At 43.9% G+C, this 23173-nt stretch overlaps 1 protein-coding gene and 1 long non-coding RNA gene across 4 annotated transcripts in view; one reads left to right on the forward strand and one right to left on the reverse strand.

The window, feature by feature from the left end:
- The first annotated feature begins 2030 nt into the window (after positions 1 to 2030).
- LOC128324995 (uncharacterized) lies at positions 2031 to 16677 on the forward strand. Its single transcript, XR_008307211.1, has 2 exons — positions 2031 to 2116; positions 16183 to 16677. It is a non-coding gene; the product is annotated as an uncharacterized LOC128324995 (long non-coding RNA).
- Positions 12020 to 23173, reverse strand: part of DROSHA (drosha ribonuclease III) — a 130706-nt gene continuing 119552 nt past the window's right edge. For all 3 annotated transcript variants that reach the window (XM_053250286.1, XM_053250284.1, XM_053250285.1), the window contains 4 exons: positions 21687 to 21790; positions 19036 to 19128; positions 16916 to 16962; positions 12020 to 12456 (listed from right to left, as the gene is read on the reverse strand). In XM_053250286.1, the coding sequence (XP_053106261.1) occupies positions 12326 to 12456; positions 16916 to 16962; positions 19036 to 19128; positions 21687 to 21790 (375 nt within the window). In that variant the 3' untranslated portion in view covers positions 12020 to 12325. The remainder of the gene's footprint in view (positions 12457 to 16915; positions 16963 to 19035; positions 19129 to 21686; positions 21791 to 23173) is intronic.

Here is a 23173-nt window from a genome sequence, read left to right on the forward strand (position 1 = left end):
TTAATCCCCCCCCCCCAAGAAAGGTGACACCACTTTACCACAAAACTGGAGACAGATAATCCTCACAAATATCCATTACAGAATCTTTGCCAAAATCCTAAATAATAGATTGGCGAAAGTGGCCCCTAAATTGGTCCACAGCTTGCAGACAAGCGCTATCTCGAGAAGAAAGATGACAGACTCGTGTCTGCTGAGAGAATTTTTTTACTCTATACAGAATGAAAGTTGGAAAGGTCACCTCCTCCTATTGGATCAAGTTAAGGCCTTTGACAAAGTGAACCACAATTATCTGTGGACATTGTTGAAAGCTAAAGGTATACCACCCCTATTCGTTACTTGGATACAGCTGCCCTATACGAATGCAAAGGTGACACCACAGATTAATGGATGGCAGGGCGACCCAATCATTTTGCATTCGGGTGTCCGCCAAGGATGCCCACTGAGCCCATTACCTTATGTTTTGGCCCTGGATCCGATCCTGATCAGGATTCAGAGAGAACCCCATCTGCAAGGGCTCTCGGTCTCTATCCCTCTGCCCTGCGAGATCTTCCCAGGAGGGAGGAGGAGGGAGAGTGATGGGATAGCCGAACCACCTGTTCACTCAGAACCGCATTCTGAGTTTAGGGTAAAATTTGTAGCTCATGCCGATGATGTTACATTACTGTTATCAAATGAAAATGAAATCTCTGTAATACTAGACCTCTTCTGGGAATATGGCAAGATCTCGGGCTCAGAATTAAATGCTGACAAAAGTGTATTTCTTATAATGGACCCCAGACACCAGCAACTCTCGTGCCTACCCATCTCTGAATGTAAAAGCGAAGGGGCCCCAGAGTCCAGACTGAAGTGGGTAGATACAGTAAACATTTTGGGGATTGAATATGGGATTAAGGAAAAAGTCGGGGGGGGGGATTCGACAGATTGGGAAGAAAAAGTAATGCTTAAAATCACCATGTGGAAAAAATGGAGCCTTGCCATGTACCAGAAAGCGGTTTACATCCAGACTTACCTGATACCCCCGGTGCATAACCTGGCGGTAGTCTATCCTCCCCCGCTCGATCTCCTTCGGAGAGTTGAAAGCCAGATCTTCCGTCTAGTATGGCACACAACGTCCTTTCCTTTGGCCTGTGCGGTAGCATTTAAGGAGGTTGAGCGGGGAGGCCTAGCCCTACCTGCCTTGCAACCCTATTTTGTAACTGAATTCATGTCCTCCAATTTTGGAAACTGGGTTTTCATGAATGTCCATGATATGTCCAACCTCCTGCAAAAAAAACCTGGGTCTCGCTTTTTGCTCTGCGTTGGCGCAAGTCAGCATGGGGCATAGCATGGTGGGGGAAAGGATCTTTCAATGGTAATATCACACAAGTATTACAAAGAGAACACCCAGACTGCTTGAGAGATTTGTTATTCTCACTTTAAAAATGGAAGGTTGAACCGGATCTATTTAAAGGATTCTCCTCAGTTAAGCAGCTAAGGAAAACAATTTATGGAGAGATTCTAGAAGTGGGTTTTTAAAAACCTGATTTAGAACGTAAACGCTACAAACACTGCACTTCACAGTACTTGTTGCAACCCGATTACCCTATCGCTCTCTTTAAGGAGAAAAAAGTCCCTTTCCATTTATGGGAAACAAGGTGGCGCTTATACCACCAAGTACTACCACTTAATGCGGCTAAGCCATGGCTCCCAGAGGACGAGCAAGAGTGTCCTAAAATCACCTGCAAACAGAAAGCTAGTGAGCTAGGTAAAACATTCAGGGAAACCCACTCACATTTCTTAAAAGCATAGGCGTAACTGGGGGGGGCAGGGGGGGCACGTGCCCCGGGCGCCACTGAGGTGGGGGCGCCATACCAGTCCCTGCCACCCCCACCCCATTGCCCACCTGCCCAGCCCCAGGGCCCCTCAGCCACTTGCCTCCAGCTCCGGCCTAGGATCTGCAGAGCTCTTCTCTCCCCGCCTCTCAGCTGATTGGCGGGGCTTCCAGAGAGGCCTCCGAGTAGGCCTCCCTGAAGCCTGAACTCAGCAGGCCCCAGCAAGCCAGGAAGGAGGCTGGCAGAGCTCCCTGCAGCAGACCCTCCCTGCAGCAGACCAGACCATCCAGCACAGCCTTTGCAAGGTAGGCTGTGAATTCCTTTTTGTGGTTACCCCCGTATATAGGGATCTGCTTGCCATAGGGCTTTGATATGGGGGGGGTGGGGCGAGACTGAGAAGTCTCTGAATATTTAATTTAAAACAGACTGGAAAATGTGCTGGCTTTAAAAACAAAAACTATCTAAAAAGGCCTATAAGTGGCTTGTTTCATGTCAGAAAATTACAAACACTTCTGGAACAAGTATATTTTATTTATTTTCATTCATTCATTCATAAATGCACTTATGTTCAAGTTGTTTTGCAACCCAGAAGGTCTGAGTGAGAACTGTGAAGCATGTGTTGTGATTTTATTTTATTTTTCTTGTGTGTGAACTGCTCCCCAATAACTTGGAGGGACTTCAGGGTAAATCTGGCCAACATGTGAATGCAGCACCTCTATTCCAGAGGAGATGTGTGTTAAAGGGCTTTAAAAGCCTGGTGTGAAAAGACTCCTGGAATCAAACTTTACTGAATTTGTTCAGAATTCTGAGAAAACAAACATAGGCCCACCCTGCATGGTTGAAATTATCATTTGCTAATCTGCAGCAAGGGGTCCATTTTAATAATTAGCATTGCTAGTGTGTTCTAGGCATTAAAAGTAGCACAAATATATAGTACTCAGTGTATATCACTATATACTGTGAAGTGTGCATGCGTGTATTCAGTGAAATGTATTTCCAGGTAGCATACTTATTTTGAAATATCAGACTTAAATCCTTGGGGGCCTGGGGTGTGTGGAGGCCCTGGACTTTGAGGGTCTGGGGGCCCATTTTGAAATCCTGTCTCTGGACCCATTCCAACCTTGCTATGCCCCTGGCGGTCACTACACATGGGTTTCTGCACAGCACCTGCACAGAAGAAACTTCCAGGTAGAAAATGTGTCTCTTGTAAATTGACCCTGAATTTTCCATCCATGACTGGGATATCATGACTGGGATATTAGTCAATAATAAAAGAACAGCACACTGCTTGTGACAGGAAGGGGCAAATTACAATGATTTCTTAGTTTGGCAGGGGCTGGTTTTGGCCCTGGCAGAACTTGGCTATCTGCTCCTGTTGCAACCAGGGCGGACCTGCTTAGCTAAGGGGACAAGCCATGCTTACTACAAGACCAGCTTTCCTCTTTTCATGTATTTGTGCACAAATCACTGCAGTCCTGAATTGCTGATGACCTCTCCTGCTGTCCCCATCTTGTCATCCTATCCTTTTAGTGTGGATAGACAGGGGGTGGGGGTTAAGATGCAGGGGAAAGCGGGCATTCATCTATGTCTTTCCCTTTATATACAGGAACATAGGATGCTGCCATATACTGAGTCAGACCATTGGTCTATCTAGCTTGGTATTGTCTACACAGACTGGCAGCAGCTTCTCCAAGCTTGGTATTGTCTACACAGACTGGCAGCGGCTTCTCCAAGGTTGCAGGCAAGAGTATCTCTCAGCCCTATCTTGGAGAAGCCAGGGAGAGAACTTGAAACCTTCTGCTCTTCCCAGAGTGGCTCCATCCCCTGAGGGGCATATTTTACAGTGCTCACACTTCTAGTCTCCCTTTCATATGCAACCAGGGTGGACCTTGCTTAGCTAAGGGGATAAGTCATGCTTGCTACTACAAAACCAGTTCTCCTCAACAGGAACTGTAGGGTGTAGTATTCCTGTTGCCAAGCAGCAGCAAGAGAAAGGAGACTGTGGAGCGTGGAACATCAGCTCCAAGAAGCACCCAGTGAGAAATGTGACTGCCTTAGAACTGACACATTTCTGGGCTTCTCTGTGCTGACCTCTTGATGATAGCAGGAAGAACTTGCCCATGAAACCGAGGTTACAGCAGCAGCAGAATTTGAATGAAAAAATGCTGCCTTCTAATCAGGTTTCAGCAGCAAAATTCACTGCAAACCTGAAATCCAGGTTTGGGAGTGAAATGGACCCACAGTCAGGTGACAAAACCACAGTTTCACGCATTTGGATGGCCACAAACTTGAATTTCTGGTACGTTTTCCTCTGGTTTCGCATTATGTCCGAACATGGCCAATGGTGTTTAGTTATGACTACTGTAACGATGTTACAACTAATAATGTATTCTTCATGTAATGCTTCATTTAATGTATTCTTCATTTAATGTGTTACATTTTGCAGATAAAATTGCTTGCATCCATTCTGACTTGGATGCTAAGATTTTTGCGGTGCCAGAACTGGATGTTGCTAGTGCACCTTCTGGTTCTGTTATATTGGATGGTTTTCAGACTGTGTTGCCAAAGGAGGTGGATGGGCTGCTTGGAAGACTGAGAACTACCACATGCATGCTCGACCCTTGCCCTTCATGGCTGGTGAAAGCTTCTAGGAAGGAACTGGGTCCATGATTGGTGGGGGTGGTGAATGCCTCTCTAAGGCAGGGGGTGGTGCCCACTCAATTGAAGGAGGCAATCATCAGGCTCCTCCTGAAAAAGCCCTCATTAGACCCAGAAGACCTGAATACCTACTGACCAGTTTCTAACCTCCCCTTCTTGGGCAAAGTGTTGGAGAGCATGGTGGTATCTCAGCTCCAGGCTGCCTTGGGTGAATCTGATTACTTAGATCCTTTCCAGTCTGGCTCCCGACCTGGATATGGGATGGAAATTGCCTTAGTTGCTCAGGTGGATGACCTATGCTGGGAGATAGACAGAGGGAGTGTGACTCTGTTGATTTTCCTGGACTTCTCAGCAGCTTTCGATACTATCAACCATGGTATCCTTCTGGGACATCTCTCTGGGTTGGGACTTGGGGGCATGGTTATACAGCGGCTCCGCTCCTACCTTGGGGGTCGTACTCAGAAGGTGATGCTGGGAAATGCTTGTTCCATCCCTTGGCCTTTGGCCTATGGGGTGCAACAAGGCTCTATTCTGTCCCCCATGCTGTTTAACATCTACATGAAACCTCTGGGAGAGGTCATCTGTAGGTGTGGGCTGTGGTGCCATCAGTATACTGATGACACCCAGCAATACCTAGCTTTTAAGTCAGCAGACACCAGGGAGACAGTGGATGCTCTGAACCATGGTTTGGTGGCAGAAGTGCTCTGGGTTGGTAAAATTGATTATCCGAGTAGTGAGGTAAATCTGGTCTTGGATGGGGTCATACTCCCTCTGGAAGATAAAATCCGCAGCTTGGGGGTGCTTCTGGACCCAACACTGTCCTTAGAGGCACAGGTGGCGGTGGTGTGCAGAAGTGCCTTTTACCAGTTATGGCTGGTGAGCCAGCTGCGACCCTACTTGGAGAAGTCAGACCTGACCTCAGTCACTCATGCTTTGGTAACATCCAGATTAGCCTACTGCAATGTGCTCTACATGGGGCTGCCCTTGAAGACGGTTCAGAAGCTTCAGCTGGTTCAGAATGCTGCCGCAGGGATGCTTGTGGGTGCAATCTGATATCCACTTACCTGGGGGTAAGCCCCATTGAATTAAATGGGAATTTCTCAATCCCTCTCTCCTCTGCCTCTTTCTCTCCTCCATCTCTCTAGCCCTCCCCCTCTAACCCACAAAGCACCTGGGTCCTACCTGCCAGCCACCCCTTAATTTTCAAACTCCAGTCCCCACTTTAAGCGGGGGGGGGGGGGTCAAGACTGCCCTGAGTACTGCAGGCCAGAGGAAAGGCCCTAGAAGCAGGAATGGAGACAGACCACCAGCAGCTCCTTTACCTGCTACAAGAGCAGCAGCAGCAGCCAGAAAGCAAGCCAAGTTCATCAGTAAGAAAGAGGAGCGGCAAGAAGTAAAAGTGGAAGGGGTTTCCTCATCTTCTCTCTGTTGCTCTCCCTTTCCTCTGCGCGCTCTCTCTCTCCCCCTCTCCCTCTCCTCTTTCTCTCTTCTCTTTCCTCTGCTTCTCGCCAGCAAAACTAAGCAATAACTAGCAGACACCCAGGTTGCGTTATGTGAGACCAGACACAAAATCCCAATCACGTGTCCTCAAAACTGCAGTTGGTGAGAGATGACTGTATACTGCTCCAAACTTACATCTCTGGGTGGTTTACAACAACATAAAACAAATCAAGACAAAAATTAAAAAAAATTAAAACATAAGCACAATTCTAGTTAAAAAGCTTAGGTGAATAAATGTGTCTTTAGATTTTTAAAAAATGCTGTCAGATATGGGGAGGTTCTTAAGATCAGATATGCTGTCAGATATGGGGAGGTTCAGGGAGCACATTCCAAAGTCTTTGGGTGGTAACAGAGAAGGCCTGTCCCTGAGTAGCCACCAGTTGAGCCAGTGGCAACTGCATACAGAACTCTTGGGATGATTTCAAGGCGTGATGGGGCTCATAGTGAAGAAGACATTCCCTTAAATACCTTGGGCCTAAACTGTTTAGGGCTTTATAAGTTATAACCAGCACTTTGCATTTTGCCTATAAACATATTGGTAGCCAGTGTAGTTCTTTTAATATAGGAATAATATGGTCTCTTTGAGATAACCTGGAGAGTTACATGCGGTGAAACTGTAATATGAAATCTCCCTTGATGTGGCAAACATTGCTAATTAGAAAACGAGCTTTTAAAAGGATAAGTTAATGTGTGATCATATTCCATTGTGACTTTTTAACAAGACTTTTTGAGTGGATGGATCCTCAGTAATGACTGAGTGAGTTTATTCAAAATACCTTTCCCCTTGTAGGGCACACTGGAAAAGCAACATTCCAAAGCAGTATGATTTAACACAGCACCAGAAAAAAATAATCTACCTGGTCTTCAATGACTAAAGTAGAAATCATTTTTGTTTACATGGATAGGATAAAAATACCCCCCACCCCCCCACCCAATAATTATGACAAAGTTCAAAGGTTCACGATAACAACTGAAAATCTTTTATCACCCCCAAAAACAGATGGTTGATAAGGCAGTTCTGGCTGACCTGTCCCATGAAGTTGAGACATCTTATCTTCCAGAATTTTAATTGGCTTTTCCTGAAACTCTGTAATTGGATATCGAACAACATTAGCATAATTAATATCCGCTGAATTCAAAATGGCTTTGGTGGGCGGGGGGCTGGCTTATATTACTATATAAATGTTATTATGACAGGCTGAGTTATAGTTGTGGCTGATCTAATCAATGGAAACTGCCTTGGAAAATTTATTTTTCTCCCATCTGAAGCCAAGGCCTAGCACACAGTATCCCAAAACAGGAAGTGAGGAGAGTTCACATTACTAATTCTAAAAGCCACCTCAGAACATATCTACCCCCTCCTTGTCATAAGGGTAATCCATAGGTCTTGCTCCTGGTAAAAGGCAGATAACAATGAATCGAAAAGTTGGTGTGTAAACCAACTTTCAACAGGCGATTGTACCCCCAAATAAAGCATCTTATTTTTACCTTGCCTATGAACATCTTTAGACATCAGTAATGGATAGTTTAATGAGCAGTTCAGCTGAAGGATAAAGGGTATTGGGATGAATCTGTGACAAGATGAGAGAAAGCTCATTCCCTGTGCCATCTACCATATTGTTATGATAATTTTTCTCTTTGTAACTGTAACAAAATCCTGTTAAAAACAGATCTATCCTAGGAGAAGACCGACAAAGTGAAGAGCAGTCAGATCAGGTTACCATTCTCAAAGAAAAAGGCTTCTCAAAAGAGAGAATCAAATGAAATCAGAATCAAATGAAAATCTAACAGAATTCTTAGGATCACATTCCTAGGATCAAATGAAAATCTAACAGAATTCTTGGGTTGGGATCAGCAATATGGGGCCCTGGACCAAACCTGGTCTCCCCTCTTCCCTTCAATTTGCCAGTCAAGGAGGTAGAGGAGGTGTGGGGCGACAGCTAGGATGTTTCAGAAAAGGGGTCAGTGTGATGAAGGGATCAGAGTTTTACATGCTCACTCCCTGTCGTCTTGGAGACACAGATCTGCCCTTACCCGGTTTTGCCTAGTTGATAAATTTTTTGCAATGGGCCTATGAACACAAGGCCAAATTGATTGCACACGCCAATTTTTTGATATATAGCTCCTGCTGCTCAGTCCTACATGTTCTACGCTCTGTGTGCATTATGTTTCTAAGCAAACATGGCAGCCAACAAGTGGACATCAGAGGGTTGTGACAGGAAGATGAACAGGATCCTTTCACCATGCATAGCCATCTGCACATATCACAGAGGGAAACAAGGACTTTTTCTAGAAATTTAAAGTATGTGATCTTGCCCCTCTCCCCACATGCCCCCTCAAAGTCTTCCTTTAGCAAAACTGAGTGAGGACTAAGGCTAATATCAGCCTCCTCCTCACCAAAAATCAACTCCAGTTGGAAATATCTGCAGTATCTTGAAGAAATATTTGAGATAAAGTGTATCAGTAATTCCTTTCTTCTTCTGGCTAATTAAGATAGTATAAATGTACATGATAGGATGCTGGAATTAAATGATCATAATTAACTTAGAAAATTAAATAGGTGAGTCCTTTCCCTAAAAAATCAATGTATTTGCTTGATATGGTTACTGAGCCCTGAAGGATTTCTTATACTGTCATCTTGATAAGCATCTCAAACGCATCTGCTTTGATCTCCAAATCGTTAGCATTTTAAAAACCGTCTTCAGACATTATTCTAAGAGACACTATACTTGGGTACAGCATCTCAAACAGGACTGGAAGTTCTGCCCTGACTCCATTACTCACTTTCTTAGCCTGCTGCTCACGATTACAGTGGTGTTCCTCTGAAGAGGCAAACACTGCTTCCGTGATCAAGAGGCTGGGGTGCCCAGAAGCAGCATTCTGCTCTTAAGATGAACATTGCTCTAATCGTGAGTGACAAGGCCGGGGTAGGACTTCCGGCCTCATTTAAGATGGGGTACAGGGGGCCTTTGTTGTCCACATTCCAGGCATCCATGGTTTGGTGTATCCAAAGTTGGGCAATAGAGACCCAACCTTGTTAAACACGTTTGGGGGGGGGATGGTTAAGAGTTACCCATCTGCATTTCCTGGGTGGCTGGAAATAACATCAGAGGTCATTTCAGGCCACTATGTTGCTAAACAGAGCCATTATTTATTTATTTATTTCATTTATATATCACCTGACTCCAAAGACAAATACAATAAAAACAAAACAGCTTTTAAAACAAAACTTTTGCACAGTTTAAAACATCCAACAATCACTAAAAGCCAGGTTAAAAAAATGTGTCTAAATGGCTCTTTTAAAGGCTGGTAAAGATGTTAAATCATGACTGCTTATAGCAGGGCTGCTCAACTTTAGTCCTCCTGAAGATGTTGGTCTAAGGCAAGGCAGAGTGTGCCGTCACATTGATTTTGACTCCTGGCGCCCACAGAGCCCTGTGGTTTTCTTTGGTATAATACAGGAGGGGCTTACTATTGCCTCCTCCCGCACAGTATGAGATGATGCCTTTCAGCATCTTCCGATATCGCTGCTGCCCGCTATAGTACCAGTGGGGATTCAAACTGGCAACCTTCTACTTGTTAGTCAAGCATTTCCCCACTGTGCCATTTAAGGTGGATAGATGATGGTCTATAACTCCCATAATCTTGGCTATTGTGACTGGGGGTTATGGGAGTTGTTGTCCAAAAAAAGCTGGGGGCCTAAGTTGAGCAGACCAGGTCTATGGCAAAATCCCAGCACTCCTGTCTGAAAAGACGCCCCTCCCCTCTATCACACACACACACACACACACGGTAGAGACTTACAGCTGTCATAGCAATGTGGTGTTTTCCTAGTACTATGGTGACTCATACATTCTTCACCAGAACAGAGCATGTGCAAAGGAAGCTGACATAGTGCTTAATTGTTTTTCCCAGATAAAAGCTTGAAAAGGCCAGGACTACAGCCAGGTACAATATTCTACTGCTGACATGAAAAGGAGAAGCAGAGGAGATAGGGCAGTGCTATTCAGCCCAGTGAGTGGTGAGCTCCATGGCTGATATAAGAAGGCCCAACAGCTCACAAGTTCTGATTTATCATTGTGTGTAGTTTACTATACAGTCATCCCTTGCCAACTGCTAGGGTTCCGTTCTGGCAAAACCTCGCCGTTGGCAAATTAGCGGTTGGTGAGTCATTAAAGTCTATGAGAAACAAGGGGTTAGGGGAACCATGACTGCAAAAAGTCCTAAAAATAAAGGGGGGGGGGAAACTAAAAATAAAGCAAAAATAAATAAATAAATCACTAAAACCCCTATAATATTGCCTAGAGTGAGCAGATTGAATCTCTGGAAAAAATTTAACCCCCAAATCACTCAAAGGCATTTTAAATTGACAAGGGACAGCAAGGGTCATCAAGGATCACCAAGAGGAATGAGCAGATCAAACTTCTGAACCCCCCCACCAAAAAAAATCACTGAAACCTACTCCCCCATCACTAAAAAACCTCATCAACCATGGATACTTGGGTCGCAGTTGGCAAGAATTGTCACAATTTCCTATTCACATATACTCAAAACCATGGCTGGCAAGGGATGACTGTATATAAAATTGCATGAGCTCTCATTTTTCTTAAGATGTACAGTCTAGTCAGCTATATGATGTTACGGCCATTGGGCAGGAACCATTATCATATTGCTTTGTTCCTCACCTGGGAACTTTCTCTCTTTGGATTCCATCTATGTAGCCAATAGCCTCACTAATCTTAGGCTAAATGTTCACAAACGATTTCCTGCCGTTTTTTCCTCACAGGATTCATTTAAAAATTATAGGCCTCCAAATAATGTTTGCATCAGTTTGGGCTATAACTTCCACAATTTTTGCCTAATTTGTAAGCAGAAAGGCTCAAAATGACTAGAAGAGACTCAAAATGAACTGATATACAGTGGTCCCTCGACTTACATAAATAATCCATTCCGAACGCACGTTCGGAGGTCGAAATTTTCGTAAGTCGAGGAGCGCACCACGGAAGTCTGAAAACATTCGTAATTCGAGGAATCCGCATCTAAACATTCGTAGGTCAAGTAAGCTGAATCTAAACCGGCAACTACTTCCGGTCTTTTTTGTCACTCGTAACTCGAAAACAATGTAAGTCGAGTAGTTCGTAGGTCGAGGGATTACTGTAACTATTTATGTGGCAGTGAGGCTATTCACACAATTGAAGAAAATCGGGCTAGCCTCCACTAGCCCGATTTTCTTCAATCGTGAGAATCACTGGAATCAGCTGTGAGCCCAGTGGTTCCTGAGCGGCTAACCCGCTCAAGTAGCCCACCCCTTAGCCCGGGTTTGCGGAGTGAGCGCTCCGCAAACCCGGGCTATCGGATCGTAAGTAGCCGCGGTGTGGGTCCGCGGTGCGGCTCCTCACAAAGAGACCCCTGGAGAGGAGGCGAAAAGCTGCCTCCCGGATCCAGGGGTCTTGCCAGTATGCCCTGTGCGCTTGCGCAGGGCATGCTGGAGCTTGCGGGGACCAATCAGCACCCACTCCCCCAGCCCCCACCCTCTCCGTCACAGAGCCCTCCTTGCTCATGAGCAGGGAGAACGGGCTTAGCCCGCTCTCCCCACTTACTGCCCCAAACCGGGTCTCACCGATTGTGAGACCCGGTCCAGTATCTTGTAGAAAATGTAGGAGAAATGGTGCAAAAATGTGTGTAATACATTCTTGTTTTTCAGATTTTGCTTATGGATGAAATGGTCATCCTGCCCTGCCTGTTTTAGTCTATCTACTCAAAATATATATGCAAATGAATGCCCCATTTACCTGTATGATGCAATATCAAGTCATATGCCTGCTGAGCAACATTTCCAGGGAGAAACCCCTTATTGCCTTCTAACCTGTGCACAGATTAACCCATTTTATCCTGGTTATATCATAGCACAGGAGGGCAGGGGAGGGGGGGTATATTTCTCCTTAAGCTAGGTAAACTGCTTTGTGTACTTTTTGTTGTTGAAAAGCGATATATACATGTTCTTAATAACTATCTATCCCTTATTTCAGATGATTAAGCAATACAAAGTCTTCTCTTTTTAGAATTTTATGGATTCTGAAAAGAACACTTTATTGTTTCACATAAACAAGCCAGAAAATAAAAACACAATTCTTCAGGAAGTATATTAAAATAATTTTAAAGCCCAATTAATAAAACTTTACAGCTAAAAATTAGAATAAAACACAGCACATTCTTAAAAAAATAATAAAACATGATTTTGATAACCAATGAGCAGTCTTCATTAATTCATTCAACATCAAACAAGGCTAGGTCTCCATAGGCCACCATCAAAGGTATTAAGCAAGCAAATACACCATTGCTTGCATGGCATTGATTCATTTCCTTATATCTTCCGTCTCCTCCAGCTCTCTTTCCTGATGTTCTCTTTCCCACCTCATTTCTTTAAGCTCTTGCCTGTACTTCCGTTCAATGAACCGCTTCTGATGGGCCATCTGAGGAAAGTTATCTGAGACAAGAATTAATGTGTCATATGTTAAATAAAGACTAGCTGGCGATACAAAAGCGCTCCAGATTTTCTCATCTGACTGCATGACAAGATGAGGAGCACTTATGGTTCAGTAACATTTAATGCATTTGTCATATTTGATGCATGTTTACTCAAAAGTCTCCATGTGTTCAAGAGGGCTTACTTCCTGGTAAGTGTAAATAATGCAGCCTTAGTCTCTGACTAGAGCCAATCCCCTGCTGCCCAGGGGGGCAGGAATCATTCCCACAGTTGCACTTGCCTGTTGAAGGCCTCAGAAGACCAGTGCAACTGTGGAAACAATCCCTGGTCCCCCCACCCCACCCCCACTCCAAACCTACAGCCAGAAAGGAAGCACATAGTCACAACTGTCCACTCAGGGCAAAATTCAGGGCTAAATGTGACATTACTCATATAGTTTGTCCCTGCATGTTTACTCATTAAAAAAAAAAAAAGTAAATCGCAGGTGTTGGGGACCCTGAACCAGACAGGGCCCCCTTACCATAAAAAAGAGAAAGTAATAAAATACATTTTAAACACTATATTAGTTTGGTCCTTGTACTGCCAAACTAGAATTCAGGGAAGATTAAAAGGGGAAGGGAATAACCAGAATGGTATATTGAAAACTGGGGTGTTATGGTGGCGGGGGCAATGCCATTCAGAGCACTGCTATGTTGTGGAGGAAAATATTTCCTTCCATTAAATATACTACATGAAGAACTTGTTCAGCAATTTGTCAGCTCTTCCCATAAAGCATTTGGGAGGAGTGTGTGTGTGTGTGTGTGTGTGTGTGATAGAATATCCTCATGGCAAATTTGCAATGTATCAAATATCCATAAACAATGCTGGGAATATCTAAGGAGTTTGAAAAGCTAACATTTTTCATCAAGGATGAGAGGGGCTCCATCTGGAGCTAATCAAGATAATCTCCCCCTTTACCACCATAATGGGCATCCGACTTTTTTTTGTTTTGTTTAAAAGACAAGCTGCTAGGCTCTTAAAAACCAATGTACACAATCTCGAAGCCAAAGACAGTGAAGATAGGCTCAGCAAAACTGCTGCAAAATAAGGTGTACAACAAACACATCATCAACAGTGGTGATGCCAGGTGGAAGGTCGCCACGGAAAGCATGGCCTATGTTGGATTTGTTGCCAGAAGACAAATTGCTGTTTGTGATTGACTTGCTAGTGCTGATGCTGAAACAGCTGGTGTCCTTGGGAAAATGATGCTATAGGGTACTGCATAGGAAACACAGCTGAAGCAAGAGGCTAAGAAGGAGGCTTGAGTGAAGGGCCCAACCACTTCTGCACTCAGGGCCATCTCAATAAATAAAACCTCACAAACTGAGCCTTTGCAGAAGAGATACGGAGGTTGTTCACATGACCTTTGAGAGTGCTGGGGAGGGCGGGAGGCAGAATACAACCTACCTTCCCCCCCAGACGATCCAGTGTGGTCCTGGATCACAAAACCAACACTTTTGCGAGGCGTGCGGCATTCTGTAGGCCAAGAAAATATGTCCTGGTCTCCAGATATCCCAAAATGCATAGCGTGATGAGGATTCGCATGACCTCATGCCCCTCTACCCAGGTAAATGGGGTAAAAATCCCGGGCTACCCAGGAGGGCAGTGCCAACATCAGCGTCAATCCTGGCACTCCACACGAGCAGTAACCCCAGGTAGGGCTGCCCATGTGAACAGCCTCACTGAAGCAGAGGGAAGGGAAATGGTGCTGAGAACCATTGTGCTATCTGTCAGAGATCGCTCCTCACAGAGAGGGGGGGGGGAATCCAGCAGCTTAAACAGCATAAAAGCACAAACATAGGAACTTCTGGAGCATCTGTGCAAAGGGTATGCCTTACTTCTCCATAATTCACACATTCTTGACATAGAAGTACATGTTACCCTTTGGGGGGGGGGGGGGCGGGATGAAGTTCAGTGAAGTCAGGAGGAAATATTCTGTGTATTGTTTTCAGAGTCAGAATTTGTTCTTAATTAATCTGACAGTAAGAACCCTCTATTTTATGCTCCACATTCATATATATATATATATATATATATATATATATATATATATATATATATATATATATATATATATATATAAAAAGAGAGGCAATAATATAACTTAGATCACGGGTAAAACAGGCACCTGTTGGGAACAAACATTTTGAATACACACATTTACAAAGACTATCAGAATTTTACTCTTTTAAAGTCAGGACCTGAAGATTACTGACTGTCTGGCTGATGTAAGTGGATGAGCTCAACTCTGAAAGATAATGCAAGGCAACCTCTGCCAGAGATTTCAATGAGATGAAGAGTTATCTGGGGCTGTAACACAAAGATTTAAGTTCCTGTTTGGCAGCAGCTTGTGGGTTTTGCAATTAATCCCGCAAGGTGAGCACTCTGGCCCCCCTCCAACAAAGCAGCGACTTTATTTTAATCACCATGCCTAGATCATGAATGTCAGTGGAATGACTCGTGTGCCTGAATTTAAGCACGGGCTTAAGTGCTTTGCTGGACCAAGGCCAGAGAGCTCAGCACTTTGCTTGACCGAGCCCCTGAAAACGGGGTCTGAAATATTGTGAATGCTTCCAAGGGATTATGACTGCAAAGGGGAAAAGCTAAACAGAAAACTCCGAATGAAAACTTGTCAGGTTTTAGCTGTACCTTTAAGCTGAAAAATATATAACTTTGTTTTATTATCCTCCTGTGCAGTTTTTCACAGGAGTTTACATGATGAACAGATCAAGGTTGTGTTCACTTGCCCCCTCCAGACATGTGTGCCCCTGCCCCACCCAAATGACATCATATTTGCATGGGGCACAGTCCATACAGATAGGCCTGATCCATACAACCTGTACGCTTCAATATTGTGGTGTACTAATTGTGCTATACTCAGACCTCCAGGCACTGGGCCTTAAGCACTCAGGACTCTAAGCAAATGTGACATCTTACAAGTGTACACTGGGTGAATGTGCACAATTCCATCTGTACATATCATAGAGGAAAAAGCAAGACTTCCAGCTTTAGAAGAATGGTAGAGCTTCCGATTCATTTAGAGAAAGTGTACAACTTAATTATGGTGTTTTTGTATCATATATGGTTGATATTTTCCCAAGTTTCCATTATAATGCCCACTATTTTGTTAAAATGATGAGATAAGAGTTGAGACATTCAAATGACTTAAGTTCACATGAAAAGCAAAGCACATTTTGAGATTAGCATGTCTTTTTTGGAATCTTTTTTAAAAAATTAATATATATGAGATATCCTGTACGTAAACATTTCATTTTTCATTTCACATGGCATCTCTTATTACCACTTTCCACCAGGAAATTCTTGTCATTCTAAAAGTATAGTGACTTTACACTCTGCTCGATCATTTTTATTAATAATATAGATTTTAAAAGGCAAGGACTTTATGGAGAATTTTTATGTGGTTCTAGACCAGGGCAGCACAACTTTGGCCCTTCAGCTGCTTTTGGCTACAACCCCCCCTTTCCCAGTCACTATGAACAATAGCCAGAGATTATGGGAGTTGCAGTACTATATCTGCAGGAGAGCTGAAGTTGTGCAGCCCTGTTTTAGATTATCGTTATCCCTTTCAGTGTAGAATCACACACATACATTTGTAAAGTAAAGATTGTACATAGAGCCTGTTCAGGCTTTCAATGTGGGTAAGTGTCTTTTTTCTGTCTTCCTCAGTGCAGGGAATGGGAGGTTATTTAAATAGAAGACCTTTCTGAGTCTGCAACACACACACTATCAGGGCCAGGGAGATCTCAGCGGACAAGGATCTTCCAGTTCACTTCTAACTTTCGAGGTAAAAAAGTGTACAAGCTCGTGTTCTCCTCTGGATAAACTTTCGGGATAAACTGAAGGACTGTTTGAACAGACCGAAAGGAAACTACACTGAATCATACAGAGGCCAAAACTAAGATTACGATCCTATGCAACCCTTATTTGGGAGAAACTATGGAACACAATAGGACTTGCTTCCAAGTAAACATGTAAACATGTTTTGAAACTGTTTTTATTGTTTAACTGTTGTTTTATGGTATTTTAAAATCTCTGTTTTAATTGTTGATTGATTTTAACTGTTTTTGTTTTATCTGTAAACCACCCTGAGCCATTTTGGAAGGTCGGTATAGAAATTTAATAAATAAAATAAATAATAAAAATAAAGGATTCTGCTGCAAACATTTAGGATCACTGTCCCCAACAGACAACTGAATGAAGTAATTTGTGTTACATACGGCAATTCTCAGTACAAGTACAAGATTATCCCAAAGAAATAAGCAGAAAGGAAAGGACTGGTATTGATAACCATTTTATCTGTGCTTCATGCTCTCTCTCTGCAATATTCACAGCCCATACTCTCCCCACAACCACCAATAAAATAAAATAATCAGCAATGGTTTCCAAGAAACCCTCTTACATTTTTCCAGTGCATCCATTGCAGCACACATTTCTGCTTGTTGAATGCTGTAAAAAAGAAAGTAAAAAAAGAAAAAGAAGCAAATGTATTTATGGCATAAATTACAGCTTCTCAGAAGTGATTGCTCTCATTGCTCTGTTGAGACCAATGCTTCAAATAATCATTGGTCAACATTCCCATAAACCACCCCCCACACACATACACCCCTACCTTCCACAACATTGAGATCAATACTATTAAGATACTCCCTAATCCAACCTACAGCTCTAGAAAATGAATGGCAATATTACAGCACACTTTCCTCCTAATATTTTATTACAAATTGTTTTTATCTTATTCTTAAAATCAACATAGGCAGTGCAAGAAGGTGATCAATGAAGAGTGAGAAACTCTTTAAATATCATTTATCATATGGTTGGCACTTTCAGTGTACTGAGTTCTTTAAAATGCTTCTCTCATTCATCTTCAAACCTATGAAGGAGGCTGTTATTTCTTAAATTTAATGGAAACTCAGGCTGCAAGACAGCAATGTATCTGAGTCAGTAAGTCCCTAAATGAACCAGAACTTGAATCCAGGACTTCCACATTCTATCCACAACGATAGCATGACTCTGTAATAACTTGCAGCTTTTCCAGCTGAAAATGGACTTAGAGATCTCTAGTCCTACTCTTACCCTTACAGAACCAGTCTAAGAGAGATTCTCAGTATCCTTGACAAACTATACTTCTTAGGGTTATTGAGGGGATGGGGACAGGAAGAACCATAAACAGCTTATATACTGTTTTACATACTGCACTTCTATAGCACAGGTTGGCTTAGCCATAGCCAATAGCAATGAAGAAGTCATTTGCTACCTCCATAGCATCACGTCATGAGGTTCACATTAGCCATGATTCATACAACAAAGAACCACTTTTATGTGGCTTGGTCTCACGTGGCTCCACCAAAGCATCCAAAGAAGGAGTGGGAAAAGGCTCCTTTGATCACATTTCCAAGAAAAAAAACCTAGTGGCTACAGAGTGTAAATGGGTCACTAACTCTTGAGTGTGTATGCATTGCTAGTTGGAAGAACTGAGGTGCCAGCCTGGCAGTGAACCATTCCAGCCCAAACAGAACCACTTGCTGCAGTCTCTTAAAGACAAAGTTCACACAGAGCAAAAACACGATCAGTGAGACCCGGTTTCAGGAGCTGCGCGGGGAAAGCAGGCTAAGCCCGCTCTCCCCGCACACGAACAGGGAGGGAGCCCTGGGCAGCTGGATCGGCCGCCCACATGATTGCCGGCTCCATGACGGAGCCAGCGGGGGCTGGGGAGCTCATGGGGCCGCAGGGGCATACTGGGGAGACCCCCGGAGTTGGGAGGCGTGCTCCTTCCATTTTTGTAGCACTGTGGAGAATACCTGTGAATTCTCTGTGGCTGGTATTCTTCACAGAATTCTCTGTGGAGAATACCAGCCACTGTCTGATACAGCATTCCATCACATTTGGGCAAACTGCTGCTGAGTAAGGCCACTGGGGTTGGTCTTCAGCCTGCCTGCTGCCCTATATCCTTTAACAAACCTGATCTCAGCTTGCCATTTGCCTGGCCAAGTTACCTGCCCACCCTTGAGTCTGAACACCAAACAACTACATAGAGTATGGCCATCACGTGTCTGTGCATTTTCTTCCTGGGTTACTTTGATCACAAGGAGAGAGGCAACAGTGAGTATTAGGAACATAGGAAGCTGCCATATACTGAGTGAGACCCTTGGTCCATCTCGCTCAGTATTGTCTACACAGACTGGCAGCGGCTTCTCCAAGGTTGCAGGCAGGAATCTCTCTCAGCCCTATCTTGGAGAAGCCAGGGAGGGAACTTGGAACCTTCTGCTCTCCCCCACCCCAGAAGCTTCATCCCCTGAGGGGAATATCTTGCAGTGCTCACACATCAAGTCTCCCATTCATATGCAACCAACCCTGCTTAGCTATGGGGACAAGTCATGCTTGCTACCAGCTCTCCTCTAGAAAAGGAATTCTACTTTTTACTTTCTCTAGGAGCCACACCTAAAATGTCAAGGATTTCCCTATAGTTCTAACTGTTTGATCACTTTGGTTAAACATATTCCTTCAAAAAATTCACCATACCTGGGTCCTTTACCACATCCTATTCTTTCCCCTTTGAAATAAACAGCGACCGTGTATGTCCTGGCATGAGAAGGTCCTACTGTTTGCAGAGTCCTAAATTGCAAGAGAGACAGTGAAAGCGCTTGTGTGAAAACAGGCTCTTTAACAGAAAGGTCACCACTTTTACAAACGTTCTGTCAGGACTGCAGATAGATAGCTTTATGTATTATTGTATAGGACACTGCCAATATGTCATTCACTGAAAGGTAAAGATTTATGCATACTTGGGTGTAAATTATATGCATTTACACTTTTTGGAAAACTTGGATCTTCATGACAGGAGTAATGCTGTCTTTCTAAATGGCAAATACTGCAAATTGCTTCATCAGTAACATAAAGTTAAAGGATCTGTCACTAACAAGGCAGCCTTCCCTTTGACTAAGAGTTGGAAATAAATCTGCAACCAGATGAGACATAATTCTTAAGACAAACAATAAATTTGCTTTGCTTTTCCATCTATACCTGCTGTATATCTCCACTGTCACACTTGTTATTAATTCTACACAGCAGGCGGCATCCAGACTAAGTTAGTCATGACTTAATCCTTTTGAAATTAATGAGACTTAAATCAGTCATGCCTAACGTGTCTCGCTGATTTCAATGGTGACTAGACTGGAAGTTGCCCACTATCAACAAGGTAAGTTTTAAAAATGATACAAGTCATGTAGTAGAACTAAACAGAGAGGACATGCACTAACAGTTGAAATCCACCAACAAAGCCCATCTCAAACAATTAAAAATACATTTACTACATACAGTTCAACCACCATGGAGCAAGACAACTACAAGAAGAGGAAATTAAAACAAGATCATTGCTAGGCAATTTTCAAAGAGCAAGTAGAACAATAATCTACAATCATAGTATATCCCAGTGGTTCCCAAACTGGGAGCCTCCAGATGTTGCTGAACTACAACTCCCATCAGCCCCAGCTACTGTGGCTGGGGGCTGATGGAAGTTGTAGTTCAGCAACATCTGGAGGAACCACTGGGATATCCTCTTCAGTCATTACAGGTGGACCTTGTTATCTGCAAAGGTTCAATTCCTATCAATTTCCAAAGATAATGAATCTGCAAATAATGAGACCTTAAGTCAAGGGCATGGGGGGCAGGGGTTAGGTTCCTGGAGGGCAAAATAAAAAAATTAAAAGGTAGAAATTAGGAAATAACGTGCCGTGCCATGCTCTGCAGGTCTCCATCTGTCTAGCAATGCCCCTCCCAACCTTGCAATTGCACCAATTTTCTGTGAAAAATCATGGGGGAAATATTTTTTTTTTTAAAGAGCCACAAAATGGCTCCAATCAGCAAAATTGTGGCTGAAAATAACCTCAGAGGTCATTTCCAGCCACCTAGGAACTGTAGATAGACAAATTGTAACCCTTCTGTATCCATGAATGGTGCCAGGACTACGGATAACCAGGTCCACCTGTATGCTCTTAGGGGAGAACAAACATGTGAAGGACACAGCAGGATCACCTTCTCCTGCTGATGCACTGGCTAGCCACACCCTCTGCTCTCCCCACCTTCAGTGTTTCTTGAGGTGCAACATTCCCTCTTCTTTCTGAGCACTCCAGGATTCCTAGTCACCCAGAGCATGCAGACAAACACTGAAGGTGGGGATGTCTGGGGCTGTAGCAAGCTGGTATGTCTGGGAGTACAACTAGGGGGCACAATCTCACTGTGCTCCTCACACGTTTGCTCTCCCCAGAGAGCATCACGCCGGAAGTGGTGTTATACTCAAAAACCAGTTCCCAATATTCTGTAGCCATGACCAAGAAACAGAGCACAGGACAAGGCCATGCAGCTAAATTAGGTGAGCTACTATACAAATTGGAAGAAGAGTGATTCGCCACGGTTAGGGGTACACAGAAGAATCCAGCCCATATCCCAACGGTGCTCCAATCCTCACTGACCAGGATTCTGTAGCGGGGGGAAGACTGCACCGTGTCTCATTGTCTCATACAAGCCCCCCTTTCCAATATGCATCACACTATCGCTGCCTACATACCACCCTGTAATAATGATGGCCATTTTGCTCAATAGAAGTTCAGCCCTGGATCCTGCTGGGCGAACTGCCATCCCCAATGTTCCCCTTTACTACCATTCACAGCAATGAGAATATCCCGCTCACTAGTAAGCTCCTGCTGCCAGTGACACTACACAATGTTGCTAAGACTAAGCAAGCTGGATGAGAAGCTCCCTCACATATGCAGAAGTGTTTGAGTGCACCTAGGCAGCAATATGGACTCCCTCCGCCCCTACTGATATGTGAAGGGAAGCAGCGGAGATAATTTGCAGCTGGGTCAACTGCAAGGATCAAACGCTAAGCTCTGGCTGTATTTAAAGCTGTCATACTGTTCAAATGCAATGACTCTCTCACTGACAACATTTGCAGTGGGTTAAGCAGAGCTCAAGTTCCAAAAGTGAAAGATGTACCTTTGGTCACAGAAGCCGAGACCGATTCTTCCCTTAAACAAAGGGGAGATTCATGGCTAGGCCAAGGCATTTGAAAACTGAGGCTTAAAAATGAATGCCAGGGGTTGAGCTGAAACCGAGAGATTGGCTCACAAAGTGTTAATGAACTGATGTTAAGTGAGAAGAAACGGACTCCTTACTTATACAGAGGAATGTCTGGCTCCTTCCCTTCTGTTCTGAGAGTTAAGCAGCATTGCTGGAGCTGGGACTTGGGGTCATTCCAGTCCTGGTTCAAAATAAATTCCTAAGGTGGGGGGGAAATACAGGGAAACAACAGTAGGCTCAAAATGAGAGAAAGATATTCTCAACACAAGAAGCGACTTTAGGGTTAAAAGAGAGGCCTATCACACATCATGGGTTGACGCCTGAGTAGCATGAGCAGAAAGAAGGTTGCATGAGGGAACTCTTACCTACAGCAGCACCCAAAAAACCTGCTCCTAAGGGTTGTGTGACCCTTTGGAACTACTTAGAAATAGGACGACAAATGCGACCAATGTTTATATACCGCTTGTCAGCAAAAGTCCCCAAAGGCGGTTTACACACACACACACACACACACACACACACACACACACACACACACACACACAGGTTCCCTGTCCCAAAAGGGTTCACAATCTAAAAAATAAACATAAGAGAGGCACCAGCAACAGCCACTTGGGATGAGGTGCGGTGTGGGCGTGACGGGGGGAGATTAAGCGTGAAGTGAAAAACTGTCAGCTCAGGCAGAGACACTTTCTTTTAACCACTTGTGCAAAGTCTTGTCCAATTCTGGCAACTCCCTGCTCTGCCATATCCCAACCTGCTCCAGAGGTCTGCCAACCACTGGGAGTTGCTTCTCAGGGGGTGGAGAAGTTACATTGTGCAAGTTTCCTTCTGCCCACAATACGCTACTCAGTATCTACTTTATCTTTTTAAAGTTTATACCTAAAAGCAAAATGTGGGAATGCGATAGAAAGTTAGGTTACTTACCTGTAACAGTAGTTCTTCTAGTGGTCCATTGTCCATTCACACTAAGGCTGTTCATGCATGTGCAGAACACAGCTTGGAACCTTCCAGAGCTCTGACTTCCTGACTATTTTTTGGTGATAACCTCCCTTTGTTATGTACTGTGAGACTCGTCTCCTCTCCCCAGTTTAGACCTCTGCAGATGAACCCTGAGAGGTTCTTGCTGCAGTGGGGAGGAGGGTGGGTTGTGTGGATGGACAACGGACCACTAGAAGAACTACTGTTACATGTAAGTAACCTGACTTTCATCTTAGTGGTCATGCTGTCATTCACACTAAGGGTGACTAGCAAGCTCTCTCATTCCAAAGGCAGGTGCAGAAGGGACCTCTCATGGGAGGACTGTTTGAGGAACTGCAGTTCTCAAATGGGAATGACTGCATGGTCTGGTGTCTAGTGCATAGTGGCAGATGAAGGATAAAGGCACTTGCCAGGTTGCTGCTCCACAGATGGCCTCCAACAGGACTCCTTGAAGAAGTGGTATATTCCTTGCTGAGTGTGCCTGCAAGGCTTGTGGTGGGGATCTGTTTGAAAACGAGTATTGCAGCCTGACAAAGATGTTATCCAAGAAGATAAGCATTTTGAGGAGATTTGTTGTCCTTTTGTCGGTCCAGCAAAACAA

This window comes from Hemicordylus capensis, chromosome 4 (assembly GCF_027244095.1).
Source record: "Hemicordylus capensis ecotype Gifberg chromosome 4, rHemCap1.1.pri, whole genome shotgun sequence".
Taxonomy (NCBI): Eukaryota; Metazoa; Chordata; class Lepidosauria; order Squamata; family Cordylidae; genus Hemicordylus; species Hemicordylus capensis.